This window comes from Tenrec ecaudatus, chromosome 9 (assembly GCF_050624435.1).
Source record: "Tenrec ecaudatus isolate mTenEca1 chromosome 9, mTenEca1.hap1, whole genome shotgun sequence".
In the NCBI taxonomy this organism is placed as follows: Eukaryota; Metazoa; Chordata; class Mammalia; order Afrosoricida; family Tenrecidae; genus Tenrec; species Tenrec ecaudatus.
The window spans coordinates 107,059,938-107,087,898 of NC_134538.1; the positions used below are offsets into that span (position 1 = coordinate 107,059,938).

At 42.0% G+C, this 27,961-nt stretch overlaps 1 protein-coding gene across 2 annotated transcripts in view; it reads right to left on the reverse strand.

Annotated features, from left to right (window-relative positions):
* AKAP9 (A-kinase anchoring protein 9) overlaps nt 1-23,916 on the reverse strand; it is a 158,632-nt gene extending 134,716 nt beyond the window's left edge. For both annotated transcript variants that reach the window (XM_075558430.1, XM_075558429.1), the window contains exon 1: nt 23,649-23,916. In XM_075558430.1, the coding sequence (XP_075414545.1) occupies nt 23,649-23,696 (48 nt within the window). In that variant the 5' untranslated portion in view covers nt 23,697-23,916. The remainder of the gene's footprint in view (nt 1-23,648) is intronic.
* Between the last annotated feature and the right edge of the window lie 4,045 nt (nt 23,917-27,961).

The window sequence follows — 27,961 nt, forward strand, 5'->3', positions numbered from 1 at the left end:
TCATATCTAGCCTGAACTTTAGTAATATTATGTATCTAAAACTCAAAAAACTCACTGCCATTGAGTCAATTCTGACTCAAAACAACCCTATAGCACAGGGAAGAACTGCTTCTGTGGGTTTCCAAGTCAGCAATTTTTAGTGGGAGTAGAAAGCCTCATCTCAACCCTAGAGCAGGTGGCTGGTGGTTTCCACCTGCTGGTCTTCCAGTTGTATGAATAAGCAGAGGCAAATGCTTAAAGAATAGAAATAATAGAACAATAATGTTGGTATATCTTTTACTTTGAGATTCCTGAGGGTTTTCCGTTTTGCAGCAAATTTCATTTTTTTCCAGCAAATTTTCTAATTTTTAAATGAAACTACTAGTAATCATAAATGCCCTAAATGTAGGTTTTAATTCCTTAATCATTCAGAGGAAGGAAATGAAACAAAAGGATAAAAGCAGGCATATGCCCCTTAAAAGAAATGTAATACAATCAGTATCACTATAATTACTAGCCCAATCACAAAGATGGCCAGTATATTGCTTGTTATACATAATATTAAAGCAGTATCATTAGAATGTTGATGTTCTTAGACACACAATATGCCACAAATATCAGAATTTATAGGATTACATATAGCATATTTCCTTTTAACTGTTTTTTGCTGAAAAAATACCAAGAAAAAAAGCTGTGTAGAGTTGCATACTATTTATTCAATAAAGATGCATCTACTTCATAGTGTGAAATTTCTAAACATGTGTTTTTGTAGACTATAAAATATTATATATATCTCATTAAAAATTTCTCCCTAGTTATTTAGAAACTAGTAATTTCTTCCACCTCCTGGCTGCCTAAGAAACAGGTGCAAAACCAGCTGTCTCTCTCTATATGTACATCATTAAGCTATTGGAATGCATTTAAGCTGCATTATTGGATACCAAATTCATTCTTACGAATAAACCAATTGGAACACAAATATACTATCTGTAAGTTTAATAGAAAGTCTAAGCATTTCATTCAAAAAATAGTCATTAGTAAGAATAATAAAAAGCCAAAAAAATTAATGACAGCTTTCTTGGAAGTTATGCTCCATTTCAAAGACTTCTTGAAATTACATGTTGCTGAGTCAGGAAATAAATACATTCAGACAGCAGCGGCTATATTTAGTACTTTTTTCAATTATACAAACATACAAGGGAAAAACCCTGAAATTAAAAAAAAACCCAAATACAACAGAAAGCAGGCAGTCATGAAGGAAAAGTATGATAGTGTTTTAAATTAATCACTTCTGTTGTTGATACGAGTTGCCAATGAGTTGAATCCACGCAGACTGACCCAGGTATGCAGCAACAGCTGGGCTCTTCAGGGTTTTCAAGGGCAGAAGCCAGAGATGCCTCTGAAATTTTGGTCTGTTACTCCAATGCAAGAAAACAGCAATACACAAATCGGTGGTGAGGAGGGTGTAGGAGGCCTGGTAGGGCGTGATCAGGGTAATGTAACTGAGAGGTATTACTGAAACCCAAATGAAGGCTGAGCATGATAGTGGGACAAGAGGAAAGTCAAAGGAAATAGAGGAAAGAAGTAGGAAGCAAAGGGCATTTATAGAGATCTAAATAAAGGCATGTACATATGTAAATGTGTTTATATATGAGGATTTGGAAATAGATCTATGTGCATATATTTATAGGTATAGTATTAAGGTAGCAGATGAACACTGGGCCTCCTCTCAAGTATCCCCTCAATGCAAGAATACTTTGTTCTATTAAACTGGCATTCCATGATGCTCACCTTTCCGACACAATCACTGAAGATAAAGCAGGTGCATAAGCAAATGTGGTGAAGAAAGCTGATGGAACCCGGCTATTAAAAGATACAGCATCTGGGGTCTTAAAGGCTTGAAGGTAAACAAGCAGCCATCTATCTCAGAAGCAACAAAGCCCACATGGAAGAAGCACACCAGCCTGTGCAATCACGAGGTGTCGAAGGGATCAGTTATCAGGCATCAAAGAACAAAAAAATCATATCACTGTGAATGAGGGGGCGTGTGAAGTGGGGACCCAAAGCTCACCTGTTGGCAACTGGACATCCCCTTACAGAAGAGTCGCGGGGAGGAGATGAGGCAGTCAGGGTGCAGTGTAGAAAAGATGTAACACACAACTTTCCTCTAGCTCCTAAATTCTTCCCCCACCCCCAGTATCATGATCCCAATTCTACCTTACAAATCTGGCTAGACCAGAGGATGTACAGTGGCACAGATGGGAACTGGAGACAGAGAATCCAGGACGGATGATCCTATCAGGACCAGTGCTGAGATTGGCGATACAGGGAGGGGAGGGTGGAACGGGGGAACCGATTACAGGGATCTACATATAACTTCCTCCCTGGGGGATAGACAACAGAAAAGTGGGTGAAGGGAGACGTCGGATAGTGTAAGATATAAAAATAATAATAATTTATAAATTATTAAGGGTTCATGAGGGAGAAGGGAGCGGGGAGAAAGGGGGGGAAATGAGGAGCTGATGGGCTTAAGTGGAGAGCAAATATTTTGAGAATGATGAGGGCAACGAATGTAAAAATGTACTTTACACAATTGATGTAAGTGTGGATTGTAATGAGTTATATGGGCCTCCAATAAAATGATTAAAAAGAAAAAAAGAAAGACAACTACCGTAAATGAAAAAAAAAAGCGATACAAACTTTAACCAAGTTTTATGGACATGCAGGGCATGCTCTTAACTATAATCAGATGGCAATGAAAGATTTTCAGGAGCAGACTACCAGGCCTCTCTTCTGAAGTGCCTCTCAGTGTATTTGAACTGCCAATCTTTCAGCCTGGAGTTGAGTCCTTAACTGACTGCCCCACTAGGCCTCCATGAATCAGCCATAAAATTATCAAGGCTCCATTGTGGCCTTGTAGAGATTTTTAAAACAGTTTTATTGGCATATAATACACATATCATATAACTGAATTGTTTGATCATATCATGAAGAGTTATATAATCATTTCTACAATAAACTTTAGAACATTAAAAAAAATTATCCAGGCATTGCTTTAAGACAATGTCATGATTGTAATACAGCTTATATTTCACCAGAACGATTAGCCAGAAGGGCAGGTTGATGAGGTCTATCATTCACTGATATATGTTCGAAACCTAGAATGCTGTTCAATGAGTCTGTCTTATGTGAAAAGGGCTAATGTAGCTTTTACAGAAAGGAGTCATCACTAACCAATCATTTTAAGCACTATTTCTCAGAACCTGTCTCAATCAGCTCCATAGAAAGTTCCAGAACTAAAATGATCTTCTAGTTACTTATGATTTTCTTCTACCAAACAAAATCCACCCCCCTAATTTTTTTAATTTTCAAAAATAATGCTTATACCACCTTTTCACTAAGAGTTCTCCTTCAGAAGGAAGACATGGTGCCTCTGAAAACATGGCAATAGCAAACACTAAGGAACACCATTCTGACATGCACAGAGCTGCCAGTCATTGGGATCCACCAGGTGAGTGACAACTAGGAACAGAAACACCTTGTAAGCAATCACGTCCATCTTCCCCATTCCATGCACCCTGCTAGCTACTAACAAACATTCAGTTCTCTATATTTTCTTATTTTAGATGCTTTCATGTCAGTGGGATCAGAAAATATGTTTATAACATATTTCATTTAGAATAATGTTTTCCAGGTTCACCCATGTGGTAACATGGACACAGAACCTCGTTTTTCATTATTACTCTCTATTGCCAGCATATACCATTTTTTTTATCCACTATTCTGTTGATAACATCTGGTTTATTTCTACTTTTTGATTATTGTCAATAGTGCTGTACTAAATATTAGCATACAACTATTAAAGCATATACTTTCAATTTTTAAAAAATTGTTTTATAAAAATGTGAGAGGGACCAAAATCATTTCAGAAATCCAATTTCTTTTAAAAAAAACAACATTTTATTAGGGGCTCATACAACTCTTATCACAATCCATGCATACACATACATCAATTGTATAAAGCACATCTGTACATTCTTTGCCCTCATCATTTTCAAATCTAATTTCTTATACCCATGCAAATCGCTTTATTTTTAATCTGAAAAATGACAAGCTAGCAGATAAGCAAGAAATAGAATTAAAAAGAAGAAAATTACTCAATTAGCTAATCATCTGACACTGAGACGATGTACTTTTATAGCTACTCGGGAAACATATATTCAAAAACATGCTGAAAATTCAGACTAAAGGCATCTGTGTTTATCATTTGGAAGCCAGTTTTACAAATGTTAACATATGCAGGTACGGAAATAGTTGCAAGATTTACTGGAAAGATATTATGTTCATATACACTTGTCTTTCCAAACATATTCAGCTCAAGTACTGTCTTACTCTGACTCTAACAACATGAGTAAACTACTAAAAATAAATCACAGATCATTTATTTCTTAAACTTAAGATCTGTAACTTTATAAACGATCATTCTCAAGGGAACAATGGCTTTTAAAAATGTATTTTAAAAGGTCACACTCTAATAATACCACTTCAAAACCATTATGTGGCAAAACTATTATTTGGAATCAATTGAGCTTCAGAAGAAAAGTTTAGGCTTCGAATAACTTCCTCGAGACCCGCTGTTAATTTTCAAACAAAGCAGGGGAAAAGATTCTTGACAACATCACTGAAATATGAGTACTATAACCAAATGTGGTGATGAAACATGCCCAGCTATCAGAAAGAATAATGTCTGGGGTCTTAAAGGCTTGTCTTAAATTTTAAGAATTAAAACAAGTAGCTATCTAAGTGAGTGTTAGCTAAATCCACAAGGAAGAAGCAACATAGCCTGGGTGATACAATCATCACAAATAATCAAATCTAAGACCAGAAAGGGGAATTATATTAGAGTTTAAAATCTGAGCACCAGAATTTTTTCAGAAGGCTGTGGATGATCATGAAAGCCTCCGACCCTTGTGCAGGATACCCACATGGATTAAACCACCGGTGAATTAATTCCCTCTGCTTACAGACTAGGGAGGTAAGCAGCAGCCTTGCCATCACACAGAATGCTCTGAAAAGTGGATTATTCCAAACGTAGCTAGGCTTAAACTTAACCATTTATCATTTGATCTCCCTTTGACTCACTTAAAGTTCTAGTTTTTAATATTTTCTACTTTTCAATTAAGGTATATGGAATCCAGGATAGATAAATCTATAAAGACATTAACTGGATTAATATTTTCTTAGGAGGTATGGCAGGCAGGCTGAGAGGAAGGAAATGGGGAACTAATAACAAAGAGTACACGAAAGAAGAAATATTCTAAAATTGATTTGGGTGATGATTGCACAACTCTTCAATATGACCAAACTACTAAAATGTATGGTATGTGAATTATATGCCAATAAACTTGTTAAAAAGTTTCTATCAAACTCATTAGTTCCTTTCTTTTAACATTGTAAATGCACTGCCACTAGCCTGGCTGAAAGATCAAGTCAGAAACTGAACTCACTGCCACTGGGTCTGACTCAGTGACCCCAGAGGAAAAAGGCAGAACTGCCCCTTTGAGTTTACAAGACTGCCACTCTTTGCAGGAGTAGAAAGCCTCATATTTCTCTCCCTGATGATCTGGTGGTTTTGAATTGGGGCCTTGGGGATAGAAAGCCCAATATGTAACCACTATGCCACCAGGGCTCCGTCACTGAAAGATAAAACCCTGATTTCCTATACCAAAAACCAAGCCCAATGCCACCAAGGTGACTATAACTCATAGCAACTCTATATACGGTTCCCAGTCGGTAAATCTTTTTTTAAAGTTCTAAACTGCCATACAGTTCAATAATTCAATCATACCAAGAAGAGCTGTACAATTGTCATATTCAATTCTAGAACGTTTTCTTCTTCCTTGTAGTCATTATTCCTGTAATCATTTTTCTAATTGTGGCAATAATATACACAACCAAAAATTCTCCAGTTCTACAACTTCCACTTGTACAATTCAGTGTCATTGATTATACCCTCCATGCTGTACAGACACTATTGATATCCTTTCTAAATTATTCTACCACCATTGACATAAATTCAATGCCCCTACACGATAACCCTTTCCCCTTCACCATGGTAACCATTGGTGAAGTTTGGTTTTCTTTTTTTAAGGGTGGGGTTTTCTTGATATAGTATTCACATATCATATACATCTATGGTTAAATCCCTTTTAAAATAAGTTGTATGATCACAATCAGTTTTAGTGCTCCTTCCCCGATCCCACATTGTTTGCTCCCCAAATCCCTTCCACCCCTAAATCCCCTATCAATATAAATTATTATCTCTATCCATCTGCTCCCTCTGTGCTTCACAAATTGGAAAACCCAAATAGAAACAATAAAAAAACAAAGTGGTAAGGATAACATAATAAAAATATAAGGATAAAAATACAAACAATGGGTAAGAAAGAAAAGGCTACCATCAGTATTTAAAAAGTCAGAGAAGAAAATTTTGTCATGGAACAAGCAACACATTTGCATCTAGAACAAATTCAGGTGAGGTCAGGAGGGAGGTTAACTGACCTAGTATTAAGTTCAATTCCAGCATAATCAAGATTACAATGATCATTATCTGATAGTAAAGCTGTTCAGGACTTTTGCCTTGGCTATAGTGGATCTGCCAAGAGCTTAATCCAACTAGATACTCTGCAGATGGGTTTGGGGCTCCCACTGTCCTCCCTAGCCTTCTACAAATTAGGTGTTCACAATTTAAACTCTGATACATTTCCCTCAGTCATATTTGCATTTTGGTATTGTCATCTTTGGATCACACAAGGTGGTGTGCTTCTTCCATTTGTATTTAGCTGACAGCTCACTTAGATGGGTGCTTGTTGGCTGTAAATCCGTATAAGAGCATACAGATTCATCTTTTTCCTGATGAGTGACTGATGGGTTTGAACCTCTGACCCTGTGATTAGCAGTCCAACACTTACCCAATAGTGTCCCCAGGGTTCCTTCCTTTCTAGAGTACCTAGATTTTCCCTTGCTGTTGTTGCTAGGAACTATCAAGTTGGTTCCAACCCACAGCAACCTTAGGCACATGGAAACATTGCCCTATCCTGTGCCACCCTCACCGTCATTCTCACACTTCAATTCAGCCCACTGTTACAGCCATGCTGTCAACCAATCTTAAGAGTCTTCCTCTTTTTTGCTGTCCCTACACTTTACCAAACATGATGTCCTTCCCCAGGGAGTGGTCTCTCCTGAAAACGTGTCTAAAGTACATTAGTTGAAGTCTTGCAAGCCTTGCCTCTAAGGAACACTGGCTGTACTTCTTCTGAGGTAGATTGGTTGGTCCTTTTAGCAGCCCATGCTACTTCCAATATTTCCTCCAGCACCACAATTCAAACGCATCCATTCTTTTTAGGTCACCAACATGTCCAATGAATGTCCAACTTTCAGATGCAATATGAAGTGATTGAAACATCATGGCCTGAGTCAGGTGCACCTTAGCTCTCAAGATAATGTCCTTGCTTTTCAACACTCTAAGGCAGGGGTTCTCAACCTGTGGGTCATGACCCCCTTGGGGTGGGTGTCAAATGACCCTTTCACAGGGGTTGCCCAATTCATAACAGTAGCAAAATTACAGTTATGAAGTAGCAATGAAAATAATTTTATGGTTGGGGGGGGTCACCACAACATGAGGAATTGTATTAAAGGGTCGTGGCATTAGGAAGGTCGAGAACCACTGCTCTATGGGCTTGTGCAGTTGGTTTACCTTTTACAACACACATTTTTGATCTTTTGACTGCTGCTTCCATGAGCATTTATTGTGGATCCAGGCAAAATGAAATCCTTGACAACGTCAACCTCTTCTCTACTTAGCATTGTTACCTATTGGTCCAATTGTGAGGATTTGGGTCTTCCTTACATGGTGTTATAATCCATACTTAAGGCTGCAATCTTTGATCTTTATCAGCAAGTTCTCCAAGGTCTCCTCACTTTCAGCAAGCTAGGTTGTGTCAACTGCATACCACAGGTTGTTAATAAGCCTTCCTCAAATCCTGATACCATAGTCTTCTCCATAGAGTTCAGCTTCTCTGATGATTTGCTCAGCGTACAGACTGAATAAGTATGGTGAATGGACACAACTATGTCGCATACCTTTTCTGATTTTAAATCATGTAGTATTCCCTTGTTCCATTCATCCAACTGCATCTTGATCCATGTACAAATGAGCACAATGGAGTGTTCTGTGATTTCCATTTTTCTCAAGGTTATCCACAGTTGGTAATGATCCACATAGTCGAATACCTTGACACAGTCAATAACACACAAGTAAACATCTTTCTGGTATTCTCTCTGCTTTGAGTCAAAATCCATCTGACATCAGCAATAATGTCCCTTGTTCCACGTCCTCTGCTGAATCCAGCCTGGACCTCCTTGTCAATGTACTGTTGTTGAATGATCTCAAGCAGAAATTTACTTGCATGGGATATTGATACTATTGTTTTATAATTGAACATTCCGTTGGGTCACGTTTCTTTGGAATAATACAAATATGGATCTCGTCCAGTGATTGGCCACGTAGCTGTCTTCCAAATTTCCTGCCAAAGAGGAATGAGTGCTTCCAGTGCTTCATCAGCTTTTTGAAAGATTTCAATTAATATTCCATCAACTCCTGAAGCCTTGTTTTTGGCTAGTACTTCCCTGTAGCTTGAGCTTCTTCCTTGTGCACCACTGACTTGCTGATATGCTACCTCCTGAAATGAAAGAATGTCAAGTAGTTCTTTTTTGGTACAGTGACTCTTTGTATTCTTTCCACTTTCTATTGATGCTTCCTGTATCATTCAATATTTTGCCCATAAACCTTTTCAATCAGGCAACTCAAGGTTTAAATATTTTCTCAAGTTCTTTCCATTTAAAATATGCTGAGTGTAGTCTTCCTTTTTGGTTTTCTAATTCTAGTTATTTGTACATTTCATTATAATATTTGGCTTCTCAAACTGCCCTTTGAAAATTTCTGTGCAGCTCTTTGCTTTCATCATTTCTTCCATTTAACTACTTTAAGATTACAAGCAAGTTTCAGAGTCTCTTCTGACATCAATTTTGATCTTTTCTTTCCTGTCTTTTTCATGACCTTGTGCTTTCTTCATGGAAGATGTTCTTCATGCCCCCACAGCTCAACAGTATTAGTATTCAATTTGTCAAATCTGTTCTTGAGATAGTCTTGAAATTCAAGTGGGATAGACTCAAGGTTGTATTTTAGCTCTTGGGTTCTTCAAGGGAGGCAGGGAAGAGAGGATTCCAGTTACATCTGTGGCTGCCTGCCCCTCTGCCTTTGCCTCAGACAGTGGGAGCCCAGAAGCTGCCTAAGGGGATGCCCAGCCAAGGCTGCCACTCTCTGGGCTGGGTCATGACACCCTGCCTTAAGCAGTGGAAGAGAAGGGAGCTGGTAGGAGGTAGCCTGAGGGACAGCACAGAAAAGAGGCAAGTTTTTTAGTAGCTCTAGAAACATTTTTAAGGAGGAGGAAATCCCACTTCTATTATTTTTTAAAAGTGTAAATGCTTTTGTAAAGATGAAATCATTTACTGGTTATTTTTTGGTACAACCAGAAAATAGTGGGATGTTGAATTGTGGGAAGATTTGACTCTCTTGGGTGTCAGCATAACATTTCATAGGCTGAGGGAAGTTTTCGTATCCCTAATACAAAGTATGCTTAAATGGCAATTTGGAGTCACGGACATGCATTTGTATGACTTGAACATTTAAAATTTTGTTTCCTTTTTAAAACAATAGACTGTGTCTCAAAAGTATTCTGTCATGCTGGCTTTGTCAGAACTGTATGCATTCTGTAACACCTTTGGTAATGGCAGTCCAGTTTTCCTGGTAACTTTGTTATGTGCTGTGATGAGTTAAACATGTGAGTGTGTAATGTGTGTGATATTAAATTGTGAATTAGTGGGACTTCGGATGTAACAGCTTGTCAACATTTGAAAACAGCACTTCATAACCGCTTTAAAAAACTTAGCCCCCTAAGTTAATGCTAGAAAGTTACTGGAATTTAGAAACAAATTGTATCTACGTGCCATTTTAGGATTTTAGTACATGCATTAAGAACTGTGAACAGATTATTCATAATGTCTCTGTACTGATCTCAAAACAACCAATAAAATGCCAGTTACAAAAAAGAAAAAACGTTATGCAGTGAAACAAACAATAACCAAATTATTGTTTATTACTGGGGGTTTATGAGATTAAGGAAGAATGCTTTCTTCTTGGAAAAGTCTTAACTGCCCCCCTTGACAAGCTATCTCTATACCAGGTTCCCTATTAAAATGACCATGTGCCCTTCTCTTAACAAGAATTGGGTGCTAACCTCAAAGTTAGAAGCCATCAAAGGTTTTCTACTCTGGTAAAGAGTTAATCTCAGAACCCCAGAGGGGCAGTTCCATCCTGTCCTGCACGGTTGCTATGAATCACAATCAACTCGCTGATAATGAGTTTGGTTTTGGGGGGAGTTTATGTTACTACCACTATTTTAAAATTATGCCACACAACTATACACTTACCAGACATCTCATCCCTAAAACTAGAAATACTGCAGGAGTTCCTGGGTCTTAGCCTCTTTAAACAGTCTCTCCTACCCCGAAGCACTACCTGCCAATACTGACAAGGCCATTACATCCTGCTTTTCAGGTGTCACCTCCCTCTACTTCCTTTCACTGTCGCCCTGGATGAGAAGAATGGCACTTTGCCACTAATCATTTCTAGTCTCTGTGTACATGATGCCGTATAATCTCATTAAAACTAAACAATAATGCACAGTACCTGTTAAGAAGCACCTTAAATATGATAAATCTGCAACAAATAGACCCTCTCAGTAGCCCAGTTTATCATCTCAATTTTGTGCAACTTTTAAACTATAGAATATAGACCATTATTTCTCTGATATGCTATGTTTTTCCCAGGAAATATGGGCTTAACAATAAAAGAATTGCTACATATGGTCAGCTAAATGACCTAACCTGCCTGGTACATAGTAACCACTAACAGCTCCGAAAGACATCATAATCATTCAGAGATCATTTATGCAATGACACTGGGCACATATTAACCACACAGCTATCCGTATATATATTTTTCTTTGGCTGTACTCCCTCCCCCTACTCCATTCCTCAGCAAGTCATTCGCATGTGCCATGTCTGCATAAAACCCTTTTACATGTTTCTTTTTCAGTCTTTTTCCCTTTTCTTGTGTCACAAAACAGATCCCTGAAGCAGTTTTGTAATTGAAAAAAAAAATTAATGAAAAACTGGAACCACCCAAATATTCAATGATGTGAGAATGGATTCCCTGGTACATCTGTAAGGGGAATATTATGCAAGAATAAACCTGATGAGCGTAATATAAAAGACAAGGCAAACCATTACATATGACTGCACATGTGAGTCCCTGCTATCAAAGCAGCGCTATGCCTCCTGGGAAGCACCAGAACAGCCAGGGGGAGGGGTTGCAAAAGCAGAGGCGACACTGCATCCTGGATTATGGCAACAGGACAAAAAGGCTTTCATCACCAGGAAGGTCCGAGTAAATTGTTTCTGAAAAGGGGGTGGGTAGGCCATGTAAGTTTGGGAGCTGTGCTTAACATAAAGTTCAAAACCATTAAGGCAAAACTTCATGTGCATATACACATATGCAGTACACAAAAGCAAGGAAACGATGAACCCCAGAATTTCTGTTACCGCAGGTGGGGGGAGGGTGGCATGAGATGGGGAAAGGTTGCAAATGTATTTCTGCTGGTCTGTTTCTGAAGCTAGTTACGTTGTTGGATGACATCCCATCAGAGCAGCCCCGTAGGGCTTTCCTGGCGATACTCTTCATGGAAGTAGGTCAGCAGACCTTTCTCTCTCAGCGGCTGGGGCTCACAACACCCTTCTTTCAGATAACAGCCAGCACCTATCTGCTGCTCCGCCAGGGTAGTACACACATACTCTAAGATTGCCTTCCATTGTTTAAACAATTCTTCTCTCCCACCTCCTTTTTTAAAAGCATACATGATGAAAAGCAACTCCAGTGGATAAAACTATTTGGAAACGCATTCTATCCTTTTTGGTCATGTGCAGGCGGCTTTGTAGGCAAAGGAAGCTGGTCTACGGAGAGAGGAGCATCAGACCTTGTGAACGATGACAGTAAGAACCTCAGTTCCTAACGACTGTGTTCACAAGAAGCCCAACTGTATTCGCTGGCTTTCCTTTGAAATCTCTCTATTTTTACAATAACCCCTTTTTATCTTTTCCTATATGGCCACCTTGCTTTTGCCTGGAGTTTTTATAGAATTAGGTTGCTAATATTCAATCAGGTATGTTAATCAAGTAAGCCTTTTACTTAAAAAAAAAAAGTCTGTATAGTAGTATCATAAAGTTGCCACCTGGTGGCAGCATATATTTCTGAATTTGTTTTGTTTGAGAAAGGAATGACATCACAGGAAGTTGAACATGCTAAACAAGTTCATACCCTCTAGGGCAGTGGTTCTCAGCCTTCCTCATGCCATGACCCTTTAATAAGTTCCTCATGTGGTGGTCACCCCCCAACCATAACATTATCTTTGTTGCTACTTCATAACTGCTCCTTATTATCTGATCACAGGTACTTGTCAAATTTAATTTTCCACCTAGTCCTCTATGGTCCAAAATGATGGTGCCGACATCAAGGATGGTGACTAACTCATCTTTTAATTTCCTGTATTATAATGGCTTGTAAAGGATCCCTGGTGGTGGTGTAGTGGTTACCATGGGACTTCAACCCACACTGTTAGCAGTTCAGACCACCAACACTTCTGTGGGAGAAAGACTAGGCTTTTTACTCCAGTATATAGTTACAGTCTCAGAAACCCACAGCAGCAAGTGTGTTGGCAGAAACCACACCAGTGGTATTTCAAATGCCAGCAAGGTCTTCAATGTGCATGGGTTTCAGATGTTCCCCACCTATTTTCAGGATAAGACAAATCGGAAGCAAGGTCTAGTGATCTACTTCCAAAATTGAGGTAACAAAAACCATATGGATCACAAGAGAACACTGTTCAACTCACATCAAAAGATAGAGTGTCTGGGGTCTTAAAGTCTTGAAGGTAACAAGTGGCCATCCAGCTCAGAAGCAACTAAGCCCACATGGAAGAAGCACACCAGCTTGTGAGATCACGAGGTGTAGAAGGGATCAGGTATCAGGCATCAAAGAACAAAAAATTGTATCATTGCAAATGAGGGGGAGTGCGGAGTGGGGACCCAAAGCCCATCTGTAGGCAACTGGACATCCCCTTAGGAAAGGGTCGTTGGGAGGAGACAAGCCAGTCAGGGTGCAGGGTAGCAACAATGAAACATACAACTTTCCTCTAGTTCTTTAATGTTCCCCCACCCACCCACTATCATGATCCCAATTCTACCTTACGAATCCGGCTAGACCAGAGGATGTACACAGGTATGGATAAGAGCTGGAAACACAGGGAATCCAGGACACATAAACCCCTCAGGACCAATAATGAGAGTAGTGATTCCAGGAGGGTAAGAGGAAGAAAGGGGGAACTGGTCACAAGGATCTACATATAACCCTCTCCCATGGGGATGGACTACAGAAAAGTGGGTGAAGGGAGACATTGGACACTGTAAGACATGACAAAATAATAATAATTTATAAATTATCAAGGGTTTCATGATGGAGAGAGGGTGGGAAAGAGAAGGGAAAAAATGAGAAGCTGATACCAAGGGCTCAAGTAGAAAGAAAATGTTTTGAGAGGATGATGGCAACAAATGTACATATGTACTTGACACAATGGATGGATGTGTGGATTGTGATAAGCGTTGTGCACGCCCCCAATAAAATGATTTTAAAAAGAAAAAAAAAGCAGAGGGCCAGCAAGGACAAGGGAGTCAGTCCTTTGGTGAGCTGTGGCACAACATGCACCCGATGGACCCAAGATCATTCTTCTGTTGTTAATATCAACTCGCAGCAGCTCCTGTATCCAGCACCTCGCAGAGGCTCAAATAACCATTAGAGGAATGAATACATCCAGGATTTGACATGAAAAACTGAAGAGAATTAAGTATAGGAGTAACAAAATGAAAGAAATATTTAAGATTAATTTGGTAGCCGTATACAAGACAAACTGAAGCGAACAAAGCCTAGAGGAAGAAAATCAGAGAGGTGGTAAGGTGATGTGGGCCTGGTTTTGTTGGGTAGTGATGTTGGAAGGGAAAGAAATGACAAAATAAGACAGTTTATGAAGAAAAGAAGGAAGACTGAGATTTAGTTATGAGTATGCTAGCCACAAGTAAGCAGTTCGAATTCACCAGCCTCTTTGCAAAAGAACGGCTTGGCTTTCTACTCCTGAAAAGAGTTATAATCTCTGAAATCCCCATCCACCCTTCCCGAGGCAGTTCTAGCCTGTCCTATAGGGTCACTGAGGGGCAAGATTGATTTGATGACTGTGAATTTCATTTTCGGTATATAGGATAGGATACAAGATTTCAAAGGATTTTAACATTCAACCAAGCTCCCTTCTCACGAAATGTTAACCAGAAACATAACAGCATGTGAAAAGGAAAAGAGAAAGCCAAAACATTAAAAACTCAAATCTAATTCTGAAATATGACCTTTTTGTCATACTGGGACCTATAAAAATATCTTCATTCTTTGTATTATTTCAAGATATGTATTTTCTCAACCAAAATCATGTTTTATTCCATTTTTCTTAATCGTTATTAGTCTGAAATCTATTTTTTGAGTAGACAAAGTGATAGTGCTTCTGTTAAAGAGGAGCCAATCAATAGGAATTTTCATATATATGTTTCATTAAAAAAAGGAATTTATGCAAATTGAAAGAAAATACTAGAGTAGCAAATACAAAATATTTTACATCAAAAGTATTATCAGCAAGTGTTCTATGAGTAGAAAGTACTGTTTCAGTATCACCCTGGGGTAGTAATTCTAAAACGACAAGGAGTAAGAATCACCTAGGGTGTTTATTAAAATGCTTCTGATTCAGACGTGTGAATGGAGTCCAGAAATGCATGCTTATTTATTTATTTATTTTTAATCATTTTATTGGGGGCTCATACATCTCTTATCACAATCCATACATATATCAATTGTGTCAAGCACATTTGTACATTTGCTGCCCTAAACACGCTCAAAACATTTGCTCTTCACTTAAGCCCTGGCATCAGCTCATTTTTCCCCTCCCTCACCGCTCACCTCTCCCTCATGAACCCTTAATAATTCATCTGTCCTGGGTTCCCTGTGTTCCCAGTTCCTATCTGTACCAGTGTACATCCTCTGGTCTAGCCAGAATTGTAAGGTAGAATTGGGATCATGATAGTGGGGGTGAGGGGAGGCATGAGGAAGCATTTAGGAACTAAATGAAAGTTGTATGTTTCATGTTGCTACACTGCACCCTGACTGGCTCGTCTCCGCCAGGCAACCCTTCCGTAAGGGGATGTCCAGTTGCCTACAGATGGATCTTGGGTCCCCAGTCTGCACTGTCCTTCATTCACAATGATTTTCTGTTCTTTGATGCCTGATACCTGATCCCTTTGACACCTCATGATCATATAGGTTGGTGTGCTTCTTCCACGTGCGCTTTGTTGCTTCTGAGCTAGATGGCCGCTTTTTTTTACCTTCAAGCCTTTAAGTCCCCAAATGCTATATCTTTTGATAGCTGGGCACCATCAACTTTCTTCACCACATTTGCTTATGCACCCATTTGCTTTCAGCAATCATACCAGGGAAGTAAGCGCACAATGATATGATTTTTTTTGTTTTTTGATGCCTGAAAACAAAGCCTGCATAGAAGAAGCACACCAGCCTCTGTGATCATGAGGTGCCGAAGGGATCAGTTATCAGAAATTCATTTTTAATGAGCCAGTGATTCAAAAACCACACCTTGAGAAATATGAAAAGGCTCTACTCTGGAATGAATATTAATATACTGTGATTAAACACCAAAATCTTTTATAAAAGTCATTTTGGGGGATTAAGACACACCACGAAGAGCTGTTAACAATTAGCATGCACAGGAGAAATAGAAAACAACTGATATGGCTAGAAATTAACCAAAGGGGAGAACTCTGCTCAAGTCAAAACGGAATCATTGTTGATTTATCTCAATCTTCAGAAGGGATCTCAAAAGGATCTCAATCACTGCTTCCCCTGGCTTTCAAAGTATCGGTGAGCTGTGGTACCGGTCCTGGCAGGGCTATCTCCAAAGACAATGAGGCAGAGAGCTGAGAGATACATGTCTGCTAAGAAGTCCATAGCTGCCTCGTTACAGATGTTCAAATATGTTGGGCAAAAGAAAGAAAGCATGTCTCAAAAAGTCTGAAACACTAGTTTTACCAGGATTATGAATATTCTCTCTCTGTCTCTCTCTCTCTCTCTCTCTCTTTCCCTTTCTCTCTCTCTCTCTCACACACACACACATACATAAACACACACACACCAGGTTCAAAACCACTTTAATAAACTTTACAAAAATTCTGTCGTTTCCAGACTCAAGTTTTTAAAGAGAGCCTAACTGTAAATAGGCTCACTGCTAGCTAGATCAGAAGAGAAATGTGATTATATATTTCTATTTAAGTTCATTTACACCTCACGCAATAGGCTGTAGTAGAATTTTTGCAGTAATAGTTTAGCTCTCACTACATACCTTTTATGACAGTAAGAAGTGCTTTTGCTTAAAATCAATTTTGAGCCCCGTTTTGTCATTCAGAGCCCTTGGACGTTGCCTTATGGCCCCACACTGCGGTCAACATTGAGTTTCATGAGCACCGCACAAAGCCCTCACTCAGTGTCTCTGTATCGGCAGGTGGGTCTTTTATTCCAGTCAATTCTCTGTCCTGTGCAGGAATGCCCTGGGTTCTCCTCAGAGACTTGTATTCTTCAAGAAGACTGTTGTGCCCATTTTTTCCTACTATCACCCTTCATGCTCATAATCAAGAATCATTTTCCCATAAATCAAAAGACAGTTTTAAATCACAAGCAATGAGCCACCGTAACAGTACATATTGATCAAGATCTCAAACTGCTCCCCTCTCTGAAAGCTAAGTAAGTTATGTCAAAAATAAATATTAAAAAGCTAGCCAAGTTTCACTTAGTGGGGGGAGCTTTCGTGGGGGTGGTGGTGTGTGTATGAAATCTGCAAAGAACAATTTTACACAATTACTGTCCTCAAAATAGAATCAAGTGCTGAGAAAAATCCTGCCACCAATAACTGAATACAGTTTGCACAGAGCACTCTCCTTTTTTTGCCTATAATTAGTACTCTTCAAATTGAAAACACTCATTAAATCAACAAAAAAATATATAATACCAAGTTAATGAATGTAATGGGCAATACTTTTAAATCTTTTTAATTAAACAAATGATGCCCATTATATAAAATGCTAAGTGCTTGGGTCAAAACTTTGGATTCATTATTATAGCAACATAAATAGAACTTTACAAACTATATCAAATGCAAGCTTAGAGGTGTTAAAGTTTTAGACAAAATACACAACTGTACTCAGTTTAATTTTGCTCAAAAACATAACAGAACTTTTTTAGATCATGCTGTAAATGATTTTACTAGGAAACATGAAGTAATTTAGAGTGGAATTAGAACAGTTTACTCAACACAATGGCAGTCTGTTAGTGCCGTCCTGATCAGCATGTTGTAAATGGGGTCACTCCAGCCCTGAAACTATTTACTTAATAATGCAGTCATGGTTCATATTTCCATGTGCCAGGCTTCTTATAACATCAGTACTCAGAGCACAGATGAGGATGCAATTAATAGTAATAATAAAAACACCACCACCAGATTCACTGCCATCTAGTCGATTCTGACTCATAGTGACCCTATAGGACAGAGTACACTGCCCCCGTGGGTTTCTGAGACTGCAAGTCTTCATCAGAGTAGAAAGCCTCATCTTTCTCCTGCGGAGTGGCTGGTGGTTTCAAATTGCCGACCTTGCAGTTCGCAGCCACTAGGACTGGACAGTAAACCAAAACCTCTCCAAATAACAGGAAATCAAACTAGACAGCTAAAAGGCCCATGTACCAACCTTTGGTTTTCACAGATGAACAACCTGGATTCTCTAATGACACACAGCCACGACGGCAAGGGGGAGAGAGGCAGAAGAGAAGCAGCAAGGCTAGGGGAGCATGTCCCTGACCCTGAGCTCTCACAGCCAGGAAAATGCAAGGACAGAAGGACAAGAGAAAGGAGTCTGTACCTGTCTAATAACACAGCATGCCAACTTAATCCACAGAGGACTCTTTAACAACAGCGACAGCTCCACGACTGCACACTGCAGTGAGACCCTTAGGGAACTTACTCTGTGCCGCATCTCCTTCATCTGTAAATACAGCAGTCCTTCACGGCACTGTAGGTTGTAAGCCTGTGTTGCTTTTAAAAGTTACCTATTTTAAAAATCATTTTGTTGGGGGCTCACACAGCTCTTATCACAATCCATACATACAGCCACTGTGTCAAGCACATTTGTGCATTTGTTGCCCTCATCATTCTCAAGACATTTTCTTTCTACTGGTGCCCTTAGTATCAGCTCCTCATTTTCCCCCTCCCTCACAAACCCTTGATAATTTATAAATTCCTGTTATTTTTTAAAAGTTACATTTTATTTTTTTGTTTTTGTACACTTTATTAGGGGCACATACAACTCTTATCACAATCCATATATATACATACATCAATTGTATAAAGCACATCTGAAAAGTTACATTTTAACTTAAAAAAAAGAGAGAGATCACTAAAGAAATAGATGAGGATTGCAGAGAATTTGGGAACCTTTCAAAATGTAAAGAAAATCAAACCTCAAACACCTACACTGTAATCCCACTACCTGGAGAAGCCCACTGCGTGCATTTGGGGGTCTCTCTTGCAGGTGTCTTCATTATAAACAAATACATACACTTAGTGTTATAATATTTTTCACCATTATGTGGGTACTTTCCCATACCCAAAACTTTGTGTGCATTACTTTAATAACTACATATACCATAAATTGTATCAATGCATACTTGTTAGGTGCTATGGCATCATTTTCTACTCACAGAGACCCCGTGACAGAGTAAAACTGCCCCCTAGGTTGGTCTCCCCCTCTCTCTCTCTCTCTCTCTCTCACACGAACGCACTGGGTGAGCTGAATTACCACGGTTTTGGGTAACAGCAAGTGCTTCACCATTTGCTGTATGTAAGGTTAAAATAGGGGCCATTCATCAGGTCAAGGCTCAGAAAGGAAAGACTACAGATGAAGAGTAAACCTGCTGTCCAAGACCTCTTTAAAGTGTTAAAAGGCAAGATTATTTAGAGGTCTAAGGTGCACCTGACCCAAGGCAGGATACTTTCCCTGCCTCATAGGTATGTAAAAGTTGGACACTGAGTAAGAAAGACTGAAGAAGAGTCTATGCCTGTGAATCATGGAGCCGGTGAAGAATACTACAAGTGCCATGGACTGCCAAACAGCCCGAATACTCCTTAGAGGCAAGGATGGCAAGACTTCATGTACTAGTTCTCAGGACAGACTAGTCCCTGGAGAAGGACATCATGCTTGCTAAGGGACAGTGAGAAGAGGAAGACCCTCAACAAGAAGGGGTGACACAGTGGCTCCAACGATGGGCTCGGGCACGGGAACAATTGTGAGGGCGGTGCACTCCAGGTGGTGGTTTCCCCTGTTGCTCACGGGTCGCTATGAGTCAGGATGGACTCAATAGCACCGACCTAACAAGAACAGAATTAGATCATCCAACAAAATAGACTCCTTAGGTCCAAGGAACAAACAAGGCATCTGGAAAACCAAGTACCTGAGTAAGTTTAGGAAAATGGTAACTTAAAGATGTTTGTCATGCCTGGAAGAAGATTTGGTTAAGAGAGCTATGGAATTCTGTTACTAAATTACAAGCATGAACACAACTAGTACTACAACCACGCTGGGGAAGTAGAAAAGTAATGACAACTCATGAGCCAATGTGCTCCTTCATTCACAGACAAGCCTTGAGTGAGGTGGTAGTTCCGGTGTTAGCGGCTGCAGGCTGAGCCCACCCCCACCCCCATGCCTTCATGTCCTACATAGGGTTTCACGACTGTAATCTTTATGGAAGCAGTTTGCCAAGCCTCTCTTCCTTGGAGCTGCTGAATGGGTTTGAATAGCCAACCTGTGGGTTAGCACCTGGCTGCACACCACTTGAACCACCCAGCCTCCTATGAATAGGTATCCGGCTAGATGACATTCCTATGGATATTAAGAGTCTTATTTGTAAAAATCTCAATGAGGTGGCAGTATTTGATACATTGAACAAATGGGGGGTTGCCACAAATCCTAGTGCACCTTCCCTATCACTGTACTCATTACCCAGTCTGTTTCTCCCACTGAACTGTGGGTCTCTTCAAAACAGGAACTATACCACCACCGCTCTATTTTTTCTTGGTATAAGACAGCTCACATTTGCTGAATTATTTTTTAATAATCTTTCAATCTTAATCTATAAACACATTTATACAATTGAAATAATGTAGACCCACTCTTTACTTATCAACATGTTTAAGTTCTGAAGAACAAGTCATTAGGTGAAAGAGGTGTTATGTGAGTTGGGGGGGCCACACCTTGTCAGTATATTTCCAGGTCACCCTAACCCATGGCCCCACCACTCACCAACCAACGACCACCCTTGGTGCATCTTGGGATATGCATGGCGCATCTGCACCCTACCCCTTAGCCCCCACCCTACCCTGCCTTTCCCATTATTCTGGACCTACAGAAGGTGGTGGTGGTTGGGTGCCGACTGCTGTCACCATCTCTCATCACCTGCCTTGGGTGGGGACCCCGTGTTCTCCATCTGCACCTCCTGTCATCCGCCCTGGTCAGGGAACGCCTGTTCATCTTCTGTCTGCCCTATCCTCACAGCCCCATGAGGCTCCTTCCCATTCCTTCTCTTTTTGCCTCTCCCCACTGAATTCCCTGCACCTTCCAGCCCTGGTATGGCCTCCCCCTGCCCACCCCCAACCATGCGTCATCCCACGATTGTCTCACGTCCTCTGTGCCAGGACCTAAATGTCCCAGATGAGTGGAGGTGTCTTCTGGCTATTTGGCTATTTTCCTTCATCTGTCCAGAGCCTCCATCAGATCATTCATTCAGGGTGGCCTGTGGTGGGCACCCCAAGTCTGCTTGTAACCCAGACCACTGCAAGCATCACTTGAGAATATTTTTCAAAGTTTTCATAAACGCACAATGTTGGAAAATGAGATCGCCAATAAAGGAGGAAGTGCATATGCTATTTCTCAATGAGAAGGACTGACACGGTGGCTACAACAATGGGCTCGGGCACAGGGACCATTGAGAGGATGGAGCAGGACCAGGCAGTGTTTCATTCTGTTGGACACGGGGGTCCTTGTGGGTCAGAACTGACTCAATGGCACCTAAGAACAAAATATGCTAGTTCTGGTGATGTTGAGCACTCTATTTTCCATGTTCCCATCAGTCCTCATAATTTTAATGGCTGCGCACTATTCCATTGCCTTTACACATCTTAAAAAATGATTCTCCTAATGTTGTCTTGGTACCCTGGTGGTGTAACGGTTATGCACTGGGCTGTGACCCACAAGGTCCCTGGTCTGAATCACCAGCTGTCCTGCAATAGACAGATGGGGCTTTCTACTCCCATCAAGTTACAGCCTCGGAAACTCACAGGGGCAGCTCTAGCCTGGTTCTATAGGGTGCTGACTCAATGGCAGTGAGGAATGTTGCGTTTGAAGGCTGCGCCCATTTTTTTGTATCATATAGCTTAACTTTGCCAAGCATACCTTACCTGAAAAGTGGCAAAGATCTATTTAGCAATAAAAATACTGGGCTCAACTCTAAAAGATAACCTTGCACATTAAATATTGAAGCGGAAAGAAAAAGATTTTTACTCCTAGTTGCTAGAATGTCTAAAGACACGCAATTTCCCTGTACAGACAAGGAAACTAGCTTTTTTGTGCCAGATTTACACAGAATTTAAGTAATTCAGTGTTTTTTCTCCTTGCTTGTTTTTTGTGTAAAGTCAACTACACATGACAATTTAAGTTACTCATTTAATCAATTTAAGAAATTTCTGCCTAAAGTAAATTATGTTATAATGTTGCTTCTACCTTATGTTTATCAGGAAAAGACACTTCAGGGGGCAGATAATAATAAAATGTGTGAGGTCACAGACAAAACTTGGTAATTACATCTAATAATAGAAGTTCAATGCTGTGGGAAGGAGACACACACTTAGCATCCCCTTCTTGGACGACACAGAGCTTGCTCTGACCCTCAGATTACTCAACACATGTAAGCAACTTTGTGCATCTGAAGATGACCTGATTCCTCTTCCACTCCCATCTACAGATTTTAAAATAATAACCTACCTTGATACAGACAACACTTAAGCTTTGAGCTTACGGTGAATCTGTGAAAAACTCAGCTATATTTTAGTAACATAGTTTGCATCCTTATTAAATTTGTGTCCAGCATCTACGAATGTATTTCTGCAGTATCGACTCTTCATTGGCTACCAAAATCACGACCCGGTTTCCTTTGTTTGCTGGTTGGCTGGATGATTTGAAAGAGAGGAGGATGAAGAAAGGAAAGGGAGTCGATTATGTTCTCATTTAAATGTGGTTCAACCAGGATAGTTAATAATCAATAACCTGTAATGATATGGTTAAAACATAATCTGGAAAAGATAACTTGATTGTCGGAGCAATGGGCTTGTTGAGATCAAAAGATAAGCTCAAACATGGAATTTCTTAAAAGAATGCTTTTCCATTACATTTTGTCTGTGTCCGTTTCTTCAAGAAGCCTAATCATTTAAGTTTATGCTTTCGTATTGTAGTCTTTACAGGTTTTCTCACACACACACACACACACACACACACACACACGGCTCACTACAGACTGCATATACGTTACAGATCCACATGCATCCATATGCGCACACACAATGAACCAGGAAACCAGCTGGAGCTCGTAAAGCAGGAATCTCAGAGGTGCTGCTCAGAATGTGGAATGGTCGGGCCACTCGCGTCGCCGTCGTCACCACGGCCCAGAAGTTCCATTCACAGGCCGCATTCACATTCCACGCGGCACAAAAGCGCATGTGACAAAGCCCTCCACACGCAAACATACAAAGCACGCTGAGCACGGTTCACGCTGGCACTTGTGGCCCCCTCCAGCCACTGCCGTGGCAGCTGTCACAGGCCAATCACACACCCAAGAGTGCCAGCGTGCCACGTACGGAAGCCAAGCTGCTCCGCGCACACACCCCAATAAAGACAAGCCCCAAATCCCCACCCGGAAAAAGGGGGGGGGCACCAGTGCCCGCAGTGCCCCGAAAACACCCTGAGGGAGTGAAAAGTTGGGAGATTCGGAGGCAATAATAATAATAAAGTAAAAGGTGGGTTTCGTTTGGGGGCTCACGAGGAAGAACCACACGAGCCGCTGGGGTGGAAGGTGAGCATTTGCGAGGCGGTGCCGGGCTTTCCCCCTCGGGGAAAAGGGCGAGGGCGGCGGCGGCGGCAGAGAAGGGGCCGCACGGCGCCCGCTCCCCGGCCACAGCGCCCCGCGGCCGCAGCCCCCGGCCCCCGCCCCTCCCACCGCGCGCGGCCGGCTCGCCTACCTTCGCTCGGCCGGCCTCCAGCTTCTTCCGCCTCTCCTCGTCCTCCATGGCCTCGGCGGGCGGGCGGGCGGGCGAGCGGGAGCTGGCGAGGGGCCGCGGGAGGGAGGGCGGGTCAGCGGCGCCGCCGCGCTCGGGCTCGCTCGGGCCTGGCTCCGCAGGGCCGGCTGGCGCCCCCCCCGGGCCGGAACGCGGCCGCACGCTCACTGGCGCGCCGCTCCAGAGCGCTCGGGCAGCGCCGCCGCCGCCGCCGCCATCTTCGTCTCCACGTAAACACACGGCGGGGGGCGGGGCGCGGCCGTCTGCGCAGCCGCGGGCGGCCCGCGGGCCCCGCAGGTGTGTCCGCGGCCCCGCCCCCGCCGGCCCCGCCCCTCGCCCCCGCCCCCCGCCCCTGCGTTTCCACGGGCCTGAGCGCCCCCAGGCCCGAGGCCTGCCAACCCCTCCTCTACCAAGGTGGCAGCCGGCCTAGGGGTCGGGGAGCCAGGTCCAGCAGGGTGGCCGCCATCCCAGGGACCCCGGGGCCTTTGGAAGACCCTGCGCTCCTTTCAGTTTGTCTGTGCACCGGCGCAGTGGTTAAAGCGCTAGGCTGCCCACCGAACAGTCGGGGCTTGCAAACCCACGGGCCCGACCCCACCCCGATCCCCGGGGTGGGAAGGTGCGGTGGTCGGCTTTGACAGCCGGGGAAAGTCTATGAACTCTGCACTCTTAACGAGTAACTAGGGTCACTGTCCGTCGGAATGAACTTCACTGCAGTGGTTTCTTCACGGTGAAATGGAAAAACCCAAAAGGAGAAGGTGAAGGAAGCCGAAATGGTGTGAAGCTCACAGGACGACTGGTTCTTGGGGTTCTGGGAGCAGCTACTCGGTGCTGATTAATTCCTTAGGCTGAAAATCCCTTCTCCTCTTCCCCAGGGTTCAACCTTGCTACCGCCACATAACTTCTCAATCACAACTGCCCTCAATCACAACTGAGACACTGCCAGTCCTAACTTAGTCTCGTCTGGGACGGAGGTGGGGGTAATGCTGATATTATCACTAACCTTTCTAGCCTTAATGACCTTGAGCACGTTAGCACGGGTGCCTGCCTCTAGCACATGCTCACTGTCAGCTTTCATTCTTGGTGAATTTCTTTGAAGAACTCTGATATTTTCAATTCGTACTCTTGGTTCCTTGATGGCAGAAACTGCCCTGCTCATCTTTGCATTCATTCCCAAATTGACTAGTGCAGTGTTTGCTTTACTCCCTTCCCTTCCCGTCTCCTCAACCCTTTCCCTTTTTCTCTCTCTGCCCTTTTCTGGGGTGAAGCACTGTTCATCTCAATGCTTTAAGCTCAGCAGAGATGGATCTCCCAGCCTTTTCTTCTGCCTTACTGCTGGGTGGATTCCAACCATCAAGCCTGCGGTTGGCAGTTGAACACAAGGCATTTGCACCACCTAACCCAGTGATGTCTGGTTGTTCAAGTCTTTGCCACCACAGAGGGCAGAGTAGACTCGCCCCGCAGGGTTTCTAAGACAATCTTTCAGAAGCAGGTTAGCCCATCATTCTCCCCTGAGCAGCTGGTGGCTTCAAAGCACTGACCTTTTGGTTATCAGCAGAGTGCTTAACCACTGCACCACCAGGATTCCCCCAGTTTGTTTTTCAGTTACAGCTTAAAAATTCCTGGGGACGCAGTGACGCTCTGTGCCCTAGGGTTGCTATGGGTCAAAATTCGGCCCCTAACGACAATATATGTAAAAGGCAGTTAAAGAAAATAGAAAGCATAGTAATTTATCTCCCACATTTTATGAAGGCCTGCAAGGCTAAAGGGACTTGCTCAACCTTTCCTGCTTCAGTTGCGAAAGTACTCGTTGGACTGAGATCTGGCTTCCTGACCCAAGTCTTACTCCACTTTCCCAAGCTGCTTCTTCATACAAGATCAGGACTTGGGTAAATAGATCAGGGCTCCTCAGCTTTTTAAACAGGGGCCAGTTCACTGTCCCGCAGACTCGTGGGAGGGCTGGACTATAGTTTTAAAAAAACTATGAACAAATTCCTATGCACACTGCACATATCTTATATTGAAATAAAAAAAGAAACGGGGCAAAAACACCCAGTGGGTCGCATGTGGCCCACAGGCCGTAGTTTGAGGACACCTGAAATAGATGCTTAGAGAATGTGGGAAATCAAACTTAAGACAAATTTGTCGGTGTCACATTTCAAAAGAATGCATAGGTAGGGATGGCCCACGTGTGCATCATCAAATGAATTGAAAAGCCAGTGGGTTATGCACATACGATGGGATAGTATTCAGTCCTAAAGAGAAGGGAAGTGCTGACATGGATGCCCCTTGAAAACAGGATGCTGAATGAAACAAGTCACACAAAAGGATAAGACTTTCCATGATCCCACTTCTGCGAAATACCCAGAAGAGGCACTGTCTAGAGACAGAGGTTGAATAGTGGTTGCCGGGAGTTGGGAGAGAGCAGGAAGAGTACCTAATTTCTGGAGCGATTCTGAGGTTTTGTTCAGTATGCTGAAAAAGACTTCTGGCAGTGGAAAGTGGTAATAATGGTAGTATGACATGGTGAGTGTAATTAATGTCAATGGCTTACAATATAGTTAGAAGGCAAACGTGGATTTTATATTAAAAACAAACAAACTCAGTGCCATCAAATCATAGCAACCTTTTGAGAGAGGGTAGACCTGCCCCTGTGGGTTTCTGAGGCTAACTCTTTATGGGAGTAGAAATCCTCATCTTTCTCCCTGGTGTAATATATATTTTACCGTGAATTGTTTTTTAAAAAGGTAATTTATGGTTTATGGAACAAGTACTCATTTGAAGTTACTAATCGAATGAGTCATTACTATTATGATTTGGGATTAGAAGCCAGTAACTCAAGACATTGCAGTGGACGACTAATAAAATATATACTGATTTCAAATCTTGAAGGGCTTTCGTAGGAAAATCATAGAGTATGTGAGCTGCCAAAAGAGCTGTGTCAAGGGTCTGCATAGCATTTAAAGCCAAGAAACGTTTAAATAGGAAAAGGAATTGCAAATAATTCATCTTTCAATCTCTCTTCTAAATCCATCAAGAGTTGTGAAACTTTACCCATCATACTTTCAAAATCCAAACGCTGCCATTGAGTGGATTCCGACTCATAGCAACTCTATAGATCATTATAGAACTGCCCCTGTGGGTTTCTGAGGCTGCCAATCTTTCTTCCTCAGACAGGCTGGTGGGTTTGAACTGCCAACCTTGTGGTTAACAGCTCACCATGGAGGCCACTACACCACCAGGGCCCCCCACTATATTTACTACCCCCCCCTTTAAAAGGAAAGTTGGGAGAAGGACAAGGCTTTCCACTCCTGAGAAGAGTTACCGCTTGCGAAACCCGCAGGGGCCGCCATTCTCTGTCCTATCTAGTCGCTCCACTTGATGGCGGTGAGTGGGATTTGGTTTGGGTTTTAAGAAAATTGCACTGAGTGAGATGGCTTGCGTTGGATTAAAGCAAAACAGCCGTGTTCATCTTGAGTTACAAATGTTTGGAGCACTGGACGGCCTGGACAGAAAGGTGACCAGCCTCCTGTGAGTTAGTTGGCCTGTGAGTTTTGAATGATGATCCAGAAACTGATCATGTTCTTCTCTTGGGCAGTACGATGCCTATGGCTACGAGAACTCGATCACTCAGGCTCAGACATGGCTCCAGTATTCCCGGAAGCCTGCTGTATTTCGTGTGCTTGGGAGTGTCCAGAGTACTCCTGTGACTCAGACAAGCATATCCTAGGCTCCAATATGTTCTACCATGTGCTTGCTCGAAACTTTCTTATGTCTTTCAGAGTGCTCTCGACATACTTTTCTTTCAACTCTTCTGTGAACTGTATTCTTTTCCTTTAATGGGCAAAATAAGAAGTCGTTAAACTCTTTATCTTCAGAACTGGTATGTATCTTCATATTAATTTCTAATCCCACAACCTCCTTCCAAGAAACCAGGAACGAACTCGCCGTTGTAACTAACTGTCATTTTGAATGTGTGCAGTCCTTCTGAAATGTGTGTGTGTGGATGTGTGTGTGTGTGTTTAACAATCTATTAACTTCACTAGAGAGCTTCTTGGAATAAATTATCAGGCAATAGTCACTGCCGTACATTGCTCTTTCTAATCCAATGACTAGAATACAACCCACAAATCAGAAACTAAGATTTACCAAAACTATCCTAAACGAGTAGGAGCCCTGGCGGTGTAGTGGTTATGTGTTAGGCTGGTAACCACAAGGTGGTCAGCAGTTCAAAACCACCAGCCAGCTCCACGGGTGAAGACAAGGCTTTCTACTCCCAT